Source organism: Phaethon aethereus (assembly GCF_964289735.1).
Source record: "Phaethon aethereus genome assembly, chromosome: 8".
Classification (NCBI taxonomy): Eukaryota; Metazoa; Chordata; class Aves; order Phaethontiformes; family Phaethontidae; genus Phaethon; species Phaethon aethereus.
The window spans coordinates 22,368,484-22,388,989 of NC_138584.1; the positions used below are offsets into that span (position 1 = coordinate 22,368,484).

The 20,506-nt window shown below is 38.9% G+C and overlaps 1 protein-coding gene across 1 annotated transcript in view; it reads left to right on the forward strand.

Annotated features, from left to right (window-relative positions):
• Positions 1-7,908: 7,908 nt before the first annotated feature.
• The window catches only part of PIGK (phosphatidylinositol glycan anchor biosynthesis class K), a gene marked incomplete at both ends in the record, with an annotated part of 76,172 nt that continues 63,574 nt past the window's right edge, over positions 7,909-20,506 (forward strand). The window contains 8 exons of the mRNA XM_082002994.1: positions 7,909-8,001; positions 9,615-9,668; positions 11,927-12,018; positions 16,387-16,522; positions 17,798-17,909; positions 18,266-18,362; positions 18,703-18,820; positions 19,617-19,727. Of these exons, the coding sequence (XP_081859120.1) occupies positions 7,909-8,001; positions 9,615-9,668; positions 11,927-12,018; positions 16,387-16,522; positions 17,798-17,909; positions 18,266-18,362; positions 18,703-18,820; positions 19,617-19,727 (813 nt within the window). The remainder of the gene's footprint in view (positions 8,002-9,614; positions 9,669-11,926; positions 12,019-16,386; positions 16,523-17,797; positions 17,910-18,265; positions 18,363-18,702; positions 18,821-19,616; positions 19,728-20,506) is intronic.

The following is a 20,506-nucleotide window of genomic DNA, read 5'->3' on the forward strand; positions in this document are numbered from 1 at the left end:
CTGTTTGTGAAACTTCAATCTTAGATTCTTGCAGCCCACAAATAGGGCATGCATTTCTGTACCTGATAAATATAGCTATATTATTTTCCTGAGATATATATTTCATATGAACATGCAGCTAATAGACCTTAGTAAATAATATGTATTTGACATGATTAAACCCTGGATCTTTTACTAAAAGCTTGGGTTGAATGATCTGAGAATTCCAAAAGGAAGTTTTTTCTTTTCTTCCCCACTGATTAATCCATTGTCAGAAGATCACATCCTCCAGCCCAGAAAGCTAACAATCTGTTAAAAAATGAAAAGAGGATCTCACAAGTGCAGATTTAAGTCACCTTTATAATCTCTAGAATCCAAGACAGGCATAATTTCAATTAATTCCTTGTCTGTTTTAACTTAGGTTGTGCTGTTTGGGGTTTTGGTCACTGAACTCTATAGGGAGTCTGGCCATTTCACTGACCCTGAATTTACGCCTTTGGGTCAGGGTGGTGAGGCAAAAGCCTGGCAAAATTACCACACTGAACAGTCTATGACATTGGGACACATAGCAGGCTCTGAAGCTTTAAATCTTTAATATATACACACATAATGTTTGTTCTTTAATAAAGTTTTGTTAGTAATCTTTTTTTTCCAAGTGCAAGATTTTTTTCCTCAGCATTGACATGATATTATAATGACAGAAATTTTGTTTAAGGAAATCCTCGATAACTATCAGAGAGTTAAAGTGCAGGAAAATTATTCTCACTTAGATAATACTTTTGCAAATGCATCCATTAAGGCACTGATTAGTTGAAACTGATTGACTGATTGGTGTCTTTTCTCCATATAGAAATCAATCACCTCAAATGAACATGTAAATTTGAACGCCTATCTTAAAATGTAAAAGGTCATTAACTGCAGTAAATGTACCTTTTACATTTTCATGTAATGTATATTTAGCAGCTAAAATAGTTAGTTCAGGTCATAGAACAGGACAGACACATAGAAACAACAGGCACATATTCATGTATTGATAATTCCTGTTATCACTACAACATTTTCTTGATGGTCGCTTTCAGTTAGAAAAATCTCATCAGGATACACTCCTTACCATGAAGAGAAAGGGAGGTAAAAAGAAAGTGTTTGGAATTTTTTATTCATCAGAGTTGCAGAACAATATAGAAAAACTTTCATAGACTTCATAACTGAATACATTCTCATATGGGCGGTTCTCTTCAGTTTGCACAATATACTGATTAATTTAGGCCACACAATTTGGCTTTTAAGCAAGCAGGTATTTGGGGGATTGCCTCGTCACCAGTTTACTTTCTTGCTGAATGTATTATTTGGTTTCATCCAGACTTTCTGCTTAGTAACAGCTCATTTAATTTTTAAGTAAAATTCCACCTTGCACTGAGTGCCAGCACTGTAATGGTGAAAAGGCCTTTTACTGACCTTCTGCACAGAAGGAAATTTCAACAAGATTGCATTTTTGTAAATCATAGCAAAATCTGACTCACAAGCATTATGATTTCAATTTATGAAGTCATTCTGGCATTTCTCCTTGGGAACAGCTTCCAGTAAATATGCTTAAAGAAATAGGTACTTTTAATTTCAAAGAGCAGGGAGTTAGAATTTATAGTATACTGAAGGATACTACATGCTTAGTTCAGCACGAGTACTTTCCACTTAATCCGTAGCAGCTTTTACAGTATCCTGCTAAATGAAGCTAAAGAGGGAACCAAAAGCTCTGCTTTACACAGTTTGAGTAATCAAGGAAATTATTAAGGTTTGGTGATCCACTGCCACTTTTGTTCACAGCCTAGAAACTACTCTAAAAAGTAAAAGTGAGCTTTTTTCTACAAACTTTTGGACTGTTTTGACCTACTCTACCCCATAACTCCTGGAAAAACAGAAATAAACATGCATATTTACTGATTTAAAAATTAAAGATTCCTTGTGTTGAAAATACTTCTTTAAATTTCTTAATGGCCTATTTTTGGATTTATCTTAAGTTTTGCTTCTTGAGTGCAATCTTCCATGAATCAGTTCTAGTAACATTTCTGTACTCATCACACAGTGATCTACATAACCTTTCCTGGCAATTTACTGGATTCAGTTTTAGTCACTGTTCAAATATTTAATGTTAATCAATGTTATTGTACTTGGTGTATGAGTGACCTTTTTCAAGTTGACTCAGTGCTCACTGTATATCTTATTTCTAATACAATTCTCATAACATTAAATCTAGCATTTTTTCAGGTAAAGCTGATGTGCATTCAGCCTTTAACTTTCAAAACTGTTGTGTTTGTTTCTGTCCTGGTTTCAGCCAGGGTAGAGTTAATTTTCTTCATAGAAGCTAGTGTGAGGCTATGTTTTGGATCTGGGATGAAAAAATATTGATAAGGTGCTGATGTTTTGAGTTGTTGCTAAGTAGTCAAGGACGGTCCAGCTTCTCATGCTGGCCTGCAGTGAGCAGGCTGGGGGTGCACGGGAAGCTGGGAGGGGACACAGCTGGGACAGCTGACCCAGGCTGGCCAAAGAGATATTCCATACCATATAACGTCATGCTCAGTATATAAAGCTGGGACGAAGAAGAAGGAAGGGGTGGAGAGACGTTCGGAGTTATGGCGTCTGTCTTCCCAAGAAACCATTACACGTGACGGAGCCCTGCTTCCCTGGAGGTGGCTGAACACCTGCCTGCCCATGGGGAGTGGTGAACAAATTCCTTGTTTTGCTTTGCTTGCGTGCGCGGCTTTTGCTTTACTTATTAAACTGTCTTTATCTCAAACCATGAGTTTCCTCACTTTCACTCTTCCGATTCTCTCCCCCGTCCCACCATGGGGGAGTGAGCGAGCGGCTGCGTGGTGCTTAGTTGCTGGCTGGGGCTAAACCACGACAGTTTCTCATATAGCTGATGAGGTGTCCTCAATGGAGTAAAAAACCCTTGCTGCAAATGAAAATTACTTGGAAGACAAAAGGATATATTTAGATCGCAGGCTGTAGAGGAGTCTAAGAATACACATAATAGCTTTAAGTAATGGTTTGGGAGTTAAAATGAGTCCATCAGCAACATGGCCCTTTACTTGAGTTAAATTTAACCAGCAGAGCTGAGACCATGTCAGCTCAGTCACTACAGGGAGGACTTTCCTGAGACATTCAGATGCTTGGTGTCTTTGGGACACGTGACAGATTTATCATAGAGATGTCAGAACTAGTAGTGATGACTTCTTAATGATTCTAAGGCATGATGTGTTATATCCGCTGCTTGAATTCAGGAGTAAAGCTATGGTTGTAAACTTAGCCTTATTTAGGGCAATTTAATTCAGATTCTTACCTTGTTCCTAAGTAAGAAGCCCATGAATTTTCTATTTGAGAATGTGCCCTTTTGAAATATTAATGGAAAAATACAATCAAAAGGGTAATTTTAAAAAGATAAAGGGTTTTTTTACTGCTGTATTTTTCACATATTTTAAGAAACGAGAATGTTTTGACAAAGGTTTTCAACATTGTTTTCTATTAAGAAAAAACTGGTGCACTGAGACCAAATGTGATGTGCATTCACATTTGATGACTGCCATTATACCTAACAAATTATGTAAAAAAGTTGCCACTGTTTTTTCATGTTTTGTTTTCTCATACATTACTTATTTTACCAACAGGATAAGCTGTTGGAATGGTTTGTAACCTCTTGTCTTCTGAAGATTAAATACTGAATAATTACACAATTGAACATTATGGAAACTCCATGCCTGGCAATATTTGCATCATTAATAACAGAAGAGAGCTGATGACAAGGTTAATTCATTAAGTACAAATGTCAACTGAATTTCATTGTAGGTTTCAAGGTTTTTGGCTGTGTTCTATTCTGACCTCAAAAGGCACTGTACAAAATTATGTCTATAATCTCACTTTGTAAAGAACAGTAAGAAATATTGTCTAGTTTGATTCTGATGTAGAGGTAAGCAACTTGATGTTAAGGATGCACAAAAGTGTATGTTCTAATGTGTTTAACCCATGTTCAAAAATAATCTATTGATAAACACAGTTCAGTACAATTGTTTCAGCTTGAAAATATTAGAAGCAAGACTTCTTTCAAGTTATTTTCCTTTGGAAGTTCTATATCTATTACTCTCACTGTATCCTTTTTGTCTATTTTTTATCAGTATTACTGTGCTATTGTAAATCTTTTTTAAAAGTACAAACATTCTGTAGTCAAGCCAGTCTTCCACTAACAGAAATGGAAAAAAACCACAAATGAATAAGATCAATCATTAATTTGATTACTGTTGTTTCATTCAGGTTCCGTATTTGAAGACAGCCATTTTAGCAGCTCAGATACCAAACTGTAGCAGACTTCTTTGGTCAGAACAATTTTTTTAATGCATTGTATTGACAGTCAAAATGAAGAAAGTAATAAATCTGCATTCTTTAGTGAGATAATACAGCTGAGCTATTACTGACGATTCCTTAAGAATCCGTCTTGTTGACTTACTTCATTGCAAGAGTTCCTTTTCATTTTTCTTTTGTAAGCGTAATAAATACAGCCAAAGATGTATTTCTTTTCTTTATCTTCTACAGTAGCAAATTATCAGGCAGTACTTGCAAGTCTGATTGATAGAAACAGGAAAAGAAACACAGAACAAGGATCAAGAGTATAGAAGAAGGAAGAGATACACTATGATACATATAGCTAATATAATCAAGGTTAATACCAAGCAAATTAAAGATATTTAATTAACATTTTTGGTATAGAAAAAAAACTTGCAGTCAAAAAGTGTCAAGTAAACTCTAGTAGGCACAAATCCTTCTCTCAGGAGCTTATGGGGTATATTTGGGATTGCTGCCCCCTCCTCAGAGGAAGGCTAGGTTTGTTTGGTGCATGCTGGACAAGAGCAAGCTGACAGATGGCTTTTAGAGGGCAATTTTTAGAGGGCATAAATTAGAGGATTAGGGCCTGAGCAACCTGCTGGAGGAGGAAAGAACCTAGAAGGGCACCAGGATGTGCACCAATGTGAATACCAGCTGCAGTTACAGCAGCTTTTTAAACAGTTGTTTTAATTACAAATCATTTTGGGATACACATTTGGTGTCCTTTCCAATTACTCAGCTTGAGGTACAAGAAACATTGTGGCAAAGGTCAAGCTAAAGAGACTGAGAGCATGAAAAATACTGTGATTAGCATGGAAACAAAGCAGAATGAAGAAGCAGAGGCAGATAGCATAGAGCTTAATTTCTAGACAAAAAAAAAAATCCTGTACAGGCACGGAAGCAAATACCAAGTCTGTATTAAGAGCTGCCTAAGGGAATAAGGATGAAAAAAATGAAGGCAAAGCTTTTGGTACTATCTTACTGGGGGAAAAAAAAAGTGATACCGCCTCCAAGAATAATGCCTGAAGCACTGGCACACTCATGTGTGTCTGATGAATACTAAAGCCCATGAAAGACTGAGACTGTAAAGAAATAAAAGGCAGAAGTAGAAGAAGAACTAGATCCACTGCAAAATACACTCAAGCAGACTAAGGGAATCCAGAAGGCAAATCAGAGACGGATCTATAAAAGTGAACTATGCACTGTATTAGGCAGCATATAAATCGAGGGAATAATGGCCATTCTTTTGGAATATTCCAATGAGCTTGTGAAACTGAGCTTGCCCTAACTCAGTGCTGTCTCTGCCCTGGGATGGAAGGGCAGCAATATGACCTGAACAGTAACACCTGCAGTGTGACTGTAGCTGATCCAAACATTGCTCACACACTGCAGCAGACAGCATGTGACACAAGACTCATGGGTCTGCAGCTATACTTTCACATCAAGGATCAGCTAAACCTTCCTATAGATTGCAGCACCAACTCCATATAACCCATGAGAAACAGCAGCAATATTGACTGTACAAGTGTGCTTAAAGTATTCCTACTATTGGTGAAACCTAGTATTTTAAATGCCTCATCCCCTATAAGTGATATTTCATGTAAGGATAATTTGCTACAGCTCTTAATTGCTCAGCACAAGTAGCAGATGTCTGCTTGTAGAGTCCCTAGGTGATAACCTATGTTTACATCATTACAATGCTACATGACAGAAATTTTGGGTTTTTTTTTTACATTTCCTTTTTTCTTATGTAGCAAATTATACACAGTGACCTTAAGAGAATGTTGTTAAAGCTACGAAGTCAAGTATTCCAGAGAATAACAAAATTAAGGTCAGCTGTGACACAAACTGCAAAAGGTTCAGGAGTTTTTATGTGAATGGGATGTTTTTAAGTCTTAGTAACAGAAAATATGTTCATTGTTTCTCATATCAGGAATGTTTCTTGGTAAGCTGAAGTCACGTTTTGGCAACATTTGACCTTACATTTCATTCAGTGTGGATGAAACATCAGGATTTATGCCTCGTTAAAAGATGCATCACCAGGATACAGCTGATGACATTATTTCTATGGGAAAAGCTGTTGGCCAAAATGCATGATACCAAAAGATGAATATTTGCAATAAATGCAAAGAGCAAAGAACTAAGCTTAGCAGAAAGAAGTTCAGTCAAAGGTTGAGACCTTCTGTCACATGTTATCTGACCAAGTCTACATGGGAGCTGAAAGGTAATGAGGAGCTATCCAAGTCAAAGCACATGAAATCAACTCAGTTTATAAAACTGCATGAGTACATGCTCTGAATGATACTTGCCTATCCTTTAGAATTACTGACACATCTTGAACGCATCTGAGACCTAAGTGGAAGCATTTGAAATGGCAAGGAAAAAGCTTAAGCTTGGCCCTAGTCTTAAATTCGTTTAGTTTTCTAGAGCAAGATGATAAACAGTGCAGCTTACAAGCAGGTACCAAAGGACAAAGACACCCATAGCACTTCTCAGTAGGTTCATGAAAGGCTCACACAGGAGACGTGTTCAGGCACAACAGGAGCTGGTGGCTGTAGTCTTCAAGATGGAGTGCGTTCATTAGCTTTAGACACAAAAAGAAAAGGTGATCTAATCACAGGGGATTCTCGAGGAAACCAGTGATGCTTTCAAACAGCAAATGTGATGTTACTGAAATTCCAACATCAATATATGGAAATATGCTCCTGTCTGAGAAAGTCATTACTGATGACAAGTACACGAGGCAGGAAATAGCTTGCATGATTCGGGGTGTATTCTGAATCTTCACTAATGGAAGCTATCAGGCAATTGAACAAAGGTGGTGACAGGATGAGTTAGTGGAAATAAAAGAATCATACCAAGTGGTTCAACAGACAGAAATAAAAATCTGGTGATTCATCAGCTCTGAGGGATGTATGTAACAAAGGCAAGGTGTCTTACAGATCTACTCTCAGATCCTACTCTGCTCCCCACCAAAGGTGGTCCCTCTTCCCAGCTCTCCAAGGCAGCTGTGCCCTGCGGCCACCCTTGGCCCACAGCTCAACATGCCCCCCACCCTGCTCTCATGGCAATTTCAACAAATCCCAGTGATTCAAGCATAATGTTGGTGCAAGGCTGAGAGAAACAGCTGTTGTTACACCCCAGGAGCCTCGCAAGCTGAAGGCGAGATGCGAGGCCGCTGTGTTTTCTGCTGCTAGCTGGGCCTGTCCAAGGGATGGACAAGGTCAGGGTAGGGCTGCATTGCACCTCACAACAGGGCCGTAACGAACATCTATGCTCAAGTCAACAGTGAAATATGCTACTATTACTGCATCAGCTCTGTAAGAATCGAATTTAAAGCAAGCTCTCCGGGGCCTGGCAAGGCCGAGGGAGCTCCGATACGGGACTAAGCGCCTGGCCCGGCTCACAGCGGGAACACCGTTCCTCCACGCGCAGGGACACTCCAGCTGCCACTGCCTCAGGAGAGAGGGCGAAGCGCGGCGCGGAGCATGCGCAGACGTCGCTTGGCGCCTTCCGGCAGTTGCGGCGGCCGGAGCTTTGCGGAGGAGTTGGGGTAAGATGGCGGCCCCAGTGCCTGCTGTCTGCTTGGTCCGCGCGGTGGCAGCCCTGTTCCTGGGGTGCTGCGGTGCAGCGCTCGCCAGCGGCGTCCAGGTACGAAGGCTGGTGGTGAGCGGCCGTCGGGGAGAGAGAGAGGGGGCGGGCGGCGCTGAGCCGCGCCGCAGTCTCTATGCTGCTGTTCCCCCACTCCCCCCATCTCCTCCCCTCCGCCGGCAAAGCACGCGCCCGCCGTCCCTCGGCTGCCCGCCCCGCCGCCGCTCTGGCGGCCGCGCCGGGGGAGCTGCCCCGAGGCGCATGTGGCGCCCTGGGAGGGGCTGTGCCAATGCCTGGGGGCGCAGTCTGCGAGCGACTCTCCAGGCGCCGGTGGTCTGTGAGCCACGCCGGCCGGCCCGGGAGCGACGGGGCTCGTCAGGCACATGTACCTTGTTTAAACTGTTAACATCCCGCCACCACACCGTCTTTTAACACGTTTGCAGGTTTCTGAAACGCGGTTTTTATTTGGCTGCGCAGCGTAACTTTCAGAAGTCGGTGTTTGATGTCCCGTTCCGGACGCTGGCTGGCTAGGTTCTGTGTGAAGGGAGTTTCTTCGGTTAAAAAACAGGGTGAGGGGTCGGGCGCTTTCACAGCCGATCGAGCTGCCCGGGCTCACCTGGGCTTGATTGCCGTGTGGCCTGCGCGCAGGTGTGAGATATTGCACGCCGAAGGAGCGAGAAGGAGCGACTTTTTTTTTTTTCAATCTGGAGTAATTTCATATTTCAGTAATTATGCTTTTTGCACTGTGCCCACACTACATCTGGAGTGTTGTTGGCATTTGAATTCTGCTTTATTAACGAGTTGTTATGCGTTAAATTAATTACAAGTAGGACAAAAAATAGCCAATGGAAATACTTCAAGAGCCTCTGGTTTACTAATTATACTCCAGTTGTTTGCTACTTGAAGTATGGTATGCTTTACGTGTATTTTAACAAATGCTTTTTCTGTTACTGTGATTTGTGTGAGACTGCAGGCATCAGCCCGGCACCCCTCAGAGAGTTAACAGAGTCTGACTAAGAATCAGCAAGTATGGATTCTTGTCCTGTGACAGATTTGTTCCCTTACCTCTGGGAAGTCTTACCCCTTTCTGTGTCCTACTTTATGCTATCTGTTAAAGAAAAAGGCCCCTCTCCTCTGCAAAGCACGGTGGAGACTATGGATAACAGATTATAGAGAGAGTTGTTGTTGTCATAGCTCCTGATTTTGGACGGTAAATGTGAACACTTTGTATTTAAAATGGGTTAAAATTGCAGATTCACTTACCTGCCTTTGAAAAAGATGAGAGGAACAATGAAAATAGAAATTAATCCAAGCCCCTTTTCTCATTAAGGAAGAAACTGTAGGTCAAAAAATAATTTTATTTTGTTCTTTCGAGTGTCCTTTGGGATAGAGGTGTGTGGGGTTTTTGTTTTAACTAAGCTGCAAGCAATTAGTAGTTCTTTCTCCTTTGTTATTTAGCAAGTTTCAGGGAAAGATTTAGAGCAATTAGTTTGCATGAAGTGTGCAAAACAGAATAAGAAAAACTACCTCTCTTGAAACTTTTGTAATGTTTATTCAGTGTTAGGGTGGGATAAACATATGCATTGAACACTGTTTTGTGGAAACAACAAAAATATGAGCGGTCATTTCTTTCTTATTGCTGAAAAACATCTAATATTTTCTCCATCTTTCAGGATCAGGCAGAACAGTTCTTTAGAAGTGGTCATACAAATAACTGGGCAGTTTTGGTAAGTGTGGTCCAGGTTGTTTTCTTCCAATAAAGTTTACAATTTTTCATCAGGAGCCATAATTGCCACAGTCACTCAAGAATTCTCTTCATTTGAAAGAAATGGAAAGATAAAGACTTGGAAATGAATAAATTTGAAATTGTACCTGCAAATTTATTACACTATAATAAAATTATCTTTCCAGTGTGACTGCATTTCAAGCACTCAAAACGTCTAGCTACATGTCAGGATTCATAAAACAAAAGTTCTGACAGCATTAAAACATTTAAATTACCATATTGCATGTTGAACAAAAGTGTAATTCTGATATCAGAGAAGTATATCTCTTTGGCCAGAAAGGTGCAATTTATTTCTGATTTTTGTTCTTACTCAATGTGTTAACTTGCGATAACAGGCTAAGAATAAAATAAATTCAGGCAACATAATGTTTAGATCAACTGTTCTTATCCTAGGGTTTTTTTTTTTTCTTTGCCATGAATCTTTTAGTAGCTTTGAATCATGCTACACAATTGGTTCTTAATCACAATTCATGTCTTAATGACTAATTTGTTTCAGAACACTATTGTAATTACTCAGTAGCAGCTGTTTATTTTCCAGACACTAAAACTGAGCAATATAAAAGGGAAGTTAACAGTAGTTAATTGAAGTAGAAGGAATAATTTCTATATTTTACAATGTGCAAACTTGAAACTATTCAAACATCAAGTACTACTTTAATACTATGAAAAAATAGGTGCTTTTATTAGTGCCCATAAAAACACACAAAGCAAGTGGAAAATTAGGTCCAAGGAGCTATACTTTCTGTCCTCAACAGATTCTTTGCTAGTTATATTTTTTCAGTAGTTCATGATTAAACTTTTGTAACAATTGCTACTAATTTTTAAAGCAGTAAAATGGGGGGTTGTTACTGCTGTCGGGTACTTCAAGCCTGGATTCTGCAATCCCACCTCGTCAGTAGTTTGAATTAATATGCTGCAGTGTGAATAGCTATATTTAAAGCATAGGCACGTTTTCCACTGTGTTGTAAAGGGAGGTAGTGGAGGAAAGAAGCAGATTATAATATCTTGAAATGTCACTGCTAGATTGGCCACAGTTAGTTTTCAAAGCTTTAAATCTTGCTGAAAGGCAAATGTTCTCATGGGCTGATTCCTGTGGGCGTTTTTGAAATTCCTAACGGGAATCCTGACAGGATGGTCGAGACTCAAGGGGATCCTTTCAGGCTGAATTTTTATTATTATTTAAACTACTACTCATTTCTTTTTATGAAAAGGCTGGAGAAAAAGGTGTTGCATAGTGTAAAGATGTTTCTATTTAAATTAGAGCTGTACATTTAAAGGTGAAAAATTAAAAAACTTTCTTAAACGTTTGTTCCTGCTTCTCTATTTTTGTGATTTTAAAGTCACTTCTTCTAAAATGCTTTTTCCTTTGTCTGTTTGAAAGACTTGTAAAAGTGAAGGAAATTTGTATCCAAAGATAATTGCTGTCCTTGCTGCTGAACAAACGAAAAGTAGCGAACTTAAGTTAAACACAATGACAATGATAAAGCTGCTAAGGAACTACAGCAGATTGCCTCTGAAGGTTTTTGGGATCTCATTGGTTTGAGGTTTTTGAGGACAGGTTAAGTAATATCTGGCCTATGGAATAGTTCAAGTACGGGAATGGCTGGTGCCCAACACCTTGCCTGTTAGAACAGTAGAACCTGAACTCCTTTGAGATTTTTGAGATTTTGTATTCAGATTTTGGTTAGATCTCACTTAGCTCTCTATTATATTTGACTCCATAAATACAAACATTCTTAGTGTATTTTCCCTTGTGTGTGGCTTCTGCATGAATTCACTTACGCTTTTGTGCAAGAACACTCACAAAATGACTTTGTTACTGGGTTGGGAACTCTTCCTTTGATATGATGAAAGCAAATGAAAAAATTTAGCTTATCCACTTGCTATTGCTGATGTATTCCCTGAAGTTCTGATGTATTCCCTGAAGTACTGCTTTCTATACTTAGTTGGGTTTTATGACAATTTTTTCATGAGTCAGTATGTTAAGAAGGTTTTTTTATTTTCAACATTTGTTGCTTTTGTACAACAAAGATTTATAAAGAGATACATATGTCATGAGTTTCTTGGTGCCGCTATGTTCTTTCTGATTTGTTACTAGTTGGTAGTCCTGTAGTCATGGTCTTCTGATGCAATGTGCCAGGCCAGTTTGTATCTTTTACACTATTTAATATGTCGCGTTTTTTCCCTTAAAAATTCAAGGTGTGCACATCTCGATTCTGGTTTAATTATCGTCATGTGGCAAATACTCTTTCAGTATACCGAAGTGTCAAGAGACTGGGCATTCCTGATAGGTGAGAGAATCTTGGTGAATACAGTTCCTTGTAAATGTGCTATTAAAGTTTTGTGGCTGTCTGATGTGGTATAAAAATACATTTCTCTTCCCAGTTTAACTGGACAAAAGTAAAAAGGAAGGATATGATCACATCAGTGTCTTGAAAAGTGTGGCGATATTGTTCAAAAGGAAGAGCAACAAGTTATGTTATAAAACTTCCAGTTGGAGTAGGTTAATTAGATTAAAAACATGAGGAGCTATCTGGCCGCTAAAATGTACCACTTAGTAAATTGTTAAATGCATAATGTGAAAATTGATAAATGCATTTGGCAATGACAGTACTACTCTGAGATAGGGCTTTTGGTGTACTTTAATTTCCTTTTGGTGTGAAGATGTTAGTAACCCTAACTGTGCTAAAATGTAAGACTTCCACATCTGCAACTATACTGAGAGTCTCTAAACTACAGGCCCTGAACAAAGCAGCTTCTTCATATTGGAAGTACCCTTGAAAAATACCTTTTGCATGATGTTTTTAGAGAAACCAGAAGCTTTGTGCATAAAAATTGTGCTTCTCTAGAGATAGCACAATGGTTGAAATAGTATCCCTTCTTTGACAACAGGGTTAGGAAGATGAACAAACTGTTCTGAAGTGTCTTTTAGTTGTGTTCCTGCTGGAAGTTCTAGGGGTATTGGCACAGTTCCACCCAGCTGTTTTGGAATGCAATTTATTTGTACCAGAACTGTGGAAGTGAATTTTAGGCACCAACATCCATTGAATAATAGGCTATATGTATCTATAGGGTCCTGTGGAAATCCTGGTGGTCCTGTTTTTTAATCTTAGTTTAGAGGACTGGTAGTTTTTCCAGCATGTCTGCCTAAAAAGGTATGGCCTTCTTCATCATTGCAAAATGCATATTCTGCTGGACTAAATTTTGTCCAAGTCCAAAACTGTGGTATCTGGGGTCCCCACATAGCTTCCACTCGACTGTGAATGCAGTGGCAGTATTATCCTGTTTCTTGTGTTTATTTTTAAAAAGAAAAGTGTGACTTCTCGGTTTTTGAAAGAGGGGATGTTGAAACCTAATTTTTGGAAGCATTTGGGGGCTATAAATCCAAACGAACATACTGCCTAAGCACTGTGGGCTGACGGCCACAGAATTATGGCTTTTTTTTTTTGCACGTCTTGTTCAGAAGCTCTGTCTTCTCTCCTGTATAGCCTTTGAAGCATAGGCACCCTAGGCACTACCTTAGAAATCCACCAGTTTTACCCGTACCTGAGGACTTTCATCTCTGCATCCATCCTTTTTCACCATTAATGTATTTAGAAATACTGCAAAAACTACAGCATGGCTAGAGGTTTCTGTTGTTCAGTAGCCTGATCTATTTCTTATCCATACCCAAGGACTTGGAAATGAATCTCAAAAAGCCAGCAATGTTAAAGCATTGACTAAGGTCAAGAATAAGACATTGGAGAAGACCTAGAGAAAGAGAGCCTATTTTTTCCCATTTGCAGCAATTTTTACATGGATTTGAGTGGGTTTCTCCCTTAGACAAACTTCTTCCTCCATTCAGAATATTGATAAGACTAAAAAAAAAACCCATCCCAAAATCACATCTTAAAAATAAACATTTATCATGATTCTTGGGGTTGGTTTTTTTGGAGGAGCTTGTGCATAGCCTAATTTTGGATGCAACTGTGTCAGTTTGGTGGTTTAAATAGATTTGTCATCCCACAATAACTCATTAAGAAAACAATTTGTGGTTCCATTAACTGTAAGTTGCTCTGGTTTGTTGATATATGGGCACAATTCTCCAATTTGTAAAAGAAAAGTTTTGCTAAAATAAAACAAAGCCAAAATCAATTCAGAAATTGTTTTTGATTCCTGGAATCATTATGCAGTCTAAGTTTTACACGATGAAAGTAGCATTACTTTGGTTTAAGATTTAAGCAGCAAGTTAACACCTAGATTGTTTTGCTGCATGTATGAACCACTTATACACAGTGGTTCTGTTTTAACTGTGGGATATTTCATATGCTTTTAATAATGCCATACAGTATACAAACTTTGTATGTTTGTGCTTACCTGTCTGTTCTGCTACTATGCAGAACCTTTTACTGTTTACTGAGTGATGTGTGATTATTAATTCTTTTTTTTAATAGACACATTCCTGGCAAAAACACAATGCTAAACTGTAGGCCTAGTGATGGCTTAGTCTGGAATATTCTCTTCTGAGTGTAATACAAAAGAATGAGTGTACACCTGATTATTTCAGTAAATATGCACGGCATATATTCAACACTTGCTTCCAACTAATTCCCTTTCAATGATACTCTTGTAGAAAAATACTTTTGTACTGCTGTGCATGTGTGGAGAAAAAGAAATCTTTATTTCTCTTCTGTAGTTGTCAACCTTCTGTCATTACAGCTTCATATTTATGCCTGCATTTTATTCCCACTGAAATAATTTACTTTGATTATTTTTGCTTATGTTATTTTGGACATTTCTCTCTCTCTCCTCCCCCCCCCCCCCGTTTTTTTTTTTCCTTTGTGCAGTGTGAAGTGTATCAGCACATAATGAAGAATAACTTTACTCTTAAAGTGCTCATAGAGACATACAGGTGAACAATGACAAGCACAGGAATGGCGTTTAAATAGCAGCCCACAGCTTCATTTATAACCGTGTGTGTGAGAGTCTGAATTAGCAGAGTTCTTTGCAGGATGCAGAGCTTTGCTTTTGTAAGTAGTGTTTGGGAGAACACAAAGATCACAGTCCAGGAGGAATTATATCCAAGACAGGGTTATCCAAGGAAAGGACTGACTTCACCTTGTTCCACACACTTCTGGCACATTTCTCCTAGTGCTAACAGTCTCCAGTGGCTACTTGTTATTTTGTATTTTGATTCAAACCTGACCCTGCCAGGTGAATCTTTGGCCGCATGCTATTTGGAACAGCTTTATAATGTGCTGTGGTTTGTTTTTTTCTTGGTACTATGAAGTGCTGTGTTGTTTTTTGCTTGGTCCTATGAAGAAGACAAAATGTCTGGTGTCAGCTTACTTGTGTTTTTCAGGAAAATTCCATTAAAACAGATAATCATACAGTAGTGTATCAGATCACAGAATTATTGAGGTTGGAAAAGACCTTTAAGATCATCAAGTCCAACCATCAATCCAACACCACCATGCCCCCTAAACCATGTCCCGAAGTGCCACACCCACATGTTTTTTTGAATACTTCCAGTGATGGTGACTCCACCACCTCCCTGGGCAGCCTGTTCCAATGTTTGACCACTCTCTCAGTAAAGAAATTCATCCTAGTATCTGGTCTAAACCTCCCCTTGTGCAACTTGAGGCCATTTCCTCTCGTCCTATTGCTAGTTACTTGGGAGAAGAGACCAACACCCACCTCACCACAACTCCCTTTGAGGTAGTTGTAGAGAGCAATAAGGTCTCCCCTCAGCCTCCTCTTCTCCAGACTAAACAACCCCAGTTCCCTCAGCTGCTCCTCATAAGACTTGTGCTCCCGATGCCTCGCCAGCATTGTTGCCCTCCTCTGGACAAGCTCCAGCAACTCAGTGCCCTCCTTCTAGTGAGGGGCCCAAAACTGAACACAGTGTTCAAGGTGCGGCCTCACCAGTGCCGAGTACAGGGGGACAACCACTTCCCTAATCCCGCTGGCCACGCTATTTCTGATAGAGGCCAGGATGCTGTTGGCCTTCTTGGCCACCTGGGCACACTGATGGCTCTTATTCAGCTTGCTGTCAGCCAGCACCCCCAGGTCCTTTTCTGCTGGGCAGCTCTCCAGCCACTCCTCCCCAAGCCTGTAGCATTGCATGGGGTGGTTGTGACCGCAGTGCAGGACCTGGCACTTGGCCTTGTTAAACCTCATGCAGTTGACCTCGACAGTTGTATAATGGTGTAGTGTAACAGTTTGAGAAATGTTCAAAAGCTCCTCAAATTTAATTAAAATTATCATAATGTTTTTATTGATCTGTCTGAGAGGGTGCAAACAGGCTGGGATTTCTTCAGTGGAACTTCATGAAATGATTTAGTGCCCATAAATATCTCCAGATTTTTTATAAAGAGTTCTGCCAGCCTAAGTCCTGGCAAGTCTGTATCATAAAATTGCTAATGACTATTCTCATGCTCATCTTTGGCCTAACTTAATCCTGTTGATAAATAACAGCTAGCTGCATTTCCATGTGTGGTATCTTTATAATAGTGAGGATGTACATAAGGAAATAGGGTGTAACTAAGCAAAGTTTCACTTACAATTCCAGGATTCTTCTTAATGTTATAAGCTGTTGTTGTAATCATGTGTTGTTGTAATTTCTGTTTGACTATTATGTGAAAGTAGAATAGCTGAAATATTTTCATCTTATTTTCCAGTCACATTGTCCTGATGTTAGCAGATGATATGGCATGTAATCCCAGAAATCCCAGACCAGCTACCGTGTTTAGTCATAAAAACATGGAACTAAATGTCTATGGAGATGATGTGGAAGTGGATTACAGAAGCTATGAGGTGACCGTGCTTTAATTAAATCACTGGATCTTTGTTTTTAGTGTTGGTTCAAAGATTTATACAACATCTGTGAAGTCCGAGGAAGCCATTCTATTCACATTACTGGTTTTGGGCTGGGCTTTTATTATCAACTGATAGGTTTAAAACACACGCCTCTCCTTCCTTTGATACTTGGTTTTGTATTTGAAATTTGTTATACTAGAAACATGTTGTGTATTGGCTATTTTGAATAATGGAATCTCCAAAAGAGTGCATCCAACTCCTTGTATGTGTTAGGAATACACACACATTACTGAAATTTCTCTTTGGAAATGGCTGGTCAGAGTCTCATCTTGCAAACACCACCACTGTGAAACTTCTAGAGTGTAAGTGAAATGTTTATTAGGGAGACCCACTTAAATTTCTAATCTTAAGCATATGCTTTTATTAAAATAAATCAAAAGCCATACCTAATCATTACTGTAAAGTAATTACTATATAGAAATCTGCATTCTGTCACCTTTCAATTTTTGTGTAATATTCCTTCAGAAATGTCTTTAACAGTTGATCTTAAACCATGCAATTGATGTCCAATTTAATAGTGCTATATAATTGTTACTGGAGGTTTATATGAGCATATTTAAGTTTGTAGTAGATATTTTATTTCTCTGAAGCTTTGTATAAAGAAGTGAAGATAAAACACTGAAACAGAGATATGTTCTTTTTATCATATATTTTCCTGTGTATGGATTTGTTGCTAGCATTTGAGCTGTGTACATCTGCATGATGGGGAGGTGGTGTTTTACAGGATGTTTTACAATAACCATCAGATGGGTCTTGGCTGATCACTCAGACTTACGGAACCAAAATTGATCTGTTTTTCCTTTCCTGAGTTGCAGAGAGAATTTAAACTTTTACTTTTCCTTTGTAACACACACTAATGTTGGAGCATTTTGTGAGTACATAAGCAGCTTTGGCAGAATAAAGCTATATGCTGACAGGTTTTCAGATCAATGAAAATGTATTTAGAAATTATAATGGTAGTAGATTTATTTGATGTAATACACCAACAGGCTGATGTTAGTGGGATGAAGTAAAAGGTATCATATAATTGTGAACCTGCAGTAAAACCTTAAACAGAAAAAGTCTGTTTATGCAGTTTATACCATGCAATATTAATCCTGGTTAGATAGATTGCATATTTTAGTGTTCCATTATTTAATTTATGTAACCCAACCCAGAGTTGTTAATCAATATTTTTCTCTTTAGAAAATTACTTTATACTTCTATTCATAGGTTACTGTTGAAAATTTCTTGCGTGTATTAACAGGAAGAATCCCACCAAGCACACCACGATCTAAACGTCTGCTTTCTGATGACAGAAGCAATATTCTAATATATATGACAGGTAATTACGGGTTTCTGTATACAATATACTGATGTTTGTTGTTCAGTTGGATAGGCCTGTTTGAAAGCATGAAATCCTGTCAGGAGTCCACAAAACAAAAGGATCAACAAAAGGATTTTTTTTTCTTTTTTTAGTATGTCACACTAATTAAGAAAAAACCTCAAAGGCAGTACTTGTAAATTATCGTTTCCAGTAAATGATGTATGTGTACTATTCTTACTATACTAATATTATCTTCTGTTGCAATCTGTTTGGAGAAAGAGAATTGTGTTTGCCTTTTTTTAGAAAAATGGTCAACCGGGCTGAGTATCTTCCTTTAACCTACATGCTTACCTAACTTCCGACTTTTCTGTCAGGCCATGGTGGGAATGGTTTCCTAAAGTTTCAAGATTCTGAAGAAATCACAAATGTGGAACTTGCTGATGCCTTTGAACAAATGTGGCAGAAAAGAAGGTAAGAAAAAAAGCATTTAGAGGTTAAATAGTGTATTTCACAAATGTGCGTGAAGTCTTACCAGGAGGCCTTGTTTACCTTCATCAGTGATACTGCCTGTTGTCCATAAAATGTCATGCAAGTTTGCATTCAGAAAGAAGGTTTTTAATTTTTGTTTTCAGCTTCCTGCAGTTACAGATGCTCAAATGTATTGCTTTGACTAAACTTGCATTTTACAATCAATCAGCATGACCTCTTCTGTTCCTTCGGTTTCTAGAAGCTGTCCTGGTAACTAAAAAGCAATGTATATTTTGTTTCAATTCAAGAGAAATTGGTAAGGAGACTGTTTTGTTTCTTTCAGATACAATGAATTGTTGTTTATTATTGATACTTGTCAAGGAGCATCAATGTATGAACGATTTTATTCACCTAATATAATGGCCTTGGCTAGCAGCCAAGTTGGAGAAGATTCTTTATCAGTAAGTAGATTTTTGTGATCCTGAAGACAATTTTTAGAATGCCTGAGTTAAAAGCACAGGTCCTATTGACTTTTAACTAAAAATTTTCCTTCTAATTGCTGAATATGTAAGGTATTTAGTTACAAAGTGTAGTTTTGACAAAACTTACAAGTGTACTTTTCCTGCTTGTTTTTGTGCTGTCCCAAAGAATCAGTCTAACAATGGATTTCTGTGCTTGCCTGCCAATTTATGCATTGCCTAGGATAGGAAGAAATTTTGTGGGAAGACTACTGAGAGATGTGTGTGGAGAATATTCAATGTAGGACTTCTTACACTTGATATAAAAAAAAAAAAACAAACCCAGCACACTACTTTTCACCTGCTGTCATTATATTACAGCTGAATTACAGAAAGAGTGATAGGAGAGACATCCTAGCCAGACCAAAATCAGCAGGTCAGGATTACCTGAGCCCGCACGGTGCTGTAAACTAAGCTGTCTCTCCTAGCCCTGTTTTCCAAGTCCTAAGAAGCTTGGGACAGCTCACAGATCTGTACTGTACCATTAAGAAGAAGGGGTTCCCTGCTTTTTGGCAAACCTGGAGATTACCAGGATATAATCTAAAAAAATGAAGATAATCTGTATTATTCAGCTTGTCAACAGTATGTTTCTTTGTGGCTGGTCATTTTCTTTGTGAATTTTGCCTAAGAAAAAAAAAACATTATGCTTAGCTTTGGTAACATGCTGTTAAATTTTGTCCCTCTCCTAAGTACTGAGTTCTCTCCTGCAAATGCCCAATAACTGCTGTGTGTTTTTAAGCATCAACCTGATCTTGGGATTGGCGTTCATCTTATGGACAGATACACATTCTATGTGCTAGAGTTCTTGGAAGAAATTCATCCAGCCAGTCAGACAAATATGAATGACCTGGTAAGTAGAATATTCAACATTCATGAATATGCTAATGAGTTTAACAGTTTCAAAACTAATTTATTTTGTCTGTAGCATTCTCCAAATGCTTTTTGTTGTCCTGCTGTTTCTCTCGGAAGCAGCTTTGGGGGGAGGGTGCTTTTGCCATTACTAAATGTAGTCATAGTGTAACACTTTAAGGATTGTCCTCAGTTTGAAAAAATTAACCAAAATTAGGCAGATTTTTTTATTAATTGAAAAATGAATAAAGTATTCATTAAATATTCATTTCAATAGAATGAAGTATTTGCATGTGAAAAAGGATCACAGAATCACTAGGTTGGAAAGGACCTTTAAGATCATCAAGTTCAACCATTAATCCAACGCCACCATGTCCCCTAAACCATGTCCTGAAGCGCCACATCCACACGTTTTTTGAACACTTCCAGAGATGGCGACTCCACCACCTCCCTGGGCAGCCTGTTCCAATGCCTGACCACCCTCTCAGTGAAGAAATTTTTCCTAATATCCAATCTAAACCTCCCCTGGGGCAACTTGAGGCCATTTAGTCTTGTCCTATCACTAGTTACTTGGGAGAAGAGACCAACACCCTCATCGCCACAACCCCCTTTCAGGTAGTTGCAGAGAGCGATAAGGTCTCCCCTCAGCCTCCTATTCTCCAGACTAAACAAGCCCAGTTCCCTCAGCCGCTCCTCATAAGACTTGTGCTCCAGACCCCTCACCAGCTTCGTTGCCCTTCTCTGGACACGCTCCAGCACCTCAACATCCTTCTTGTAGTG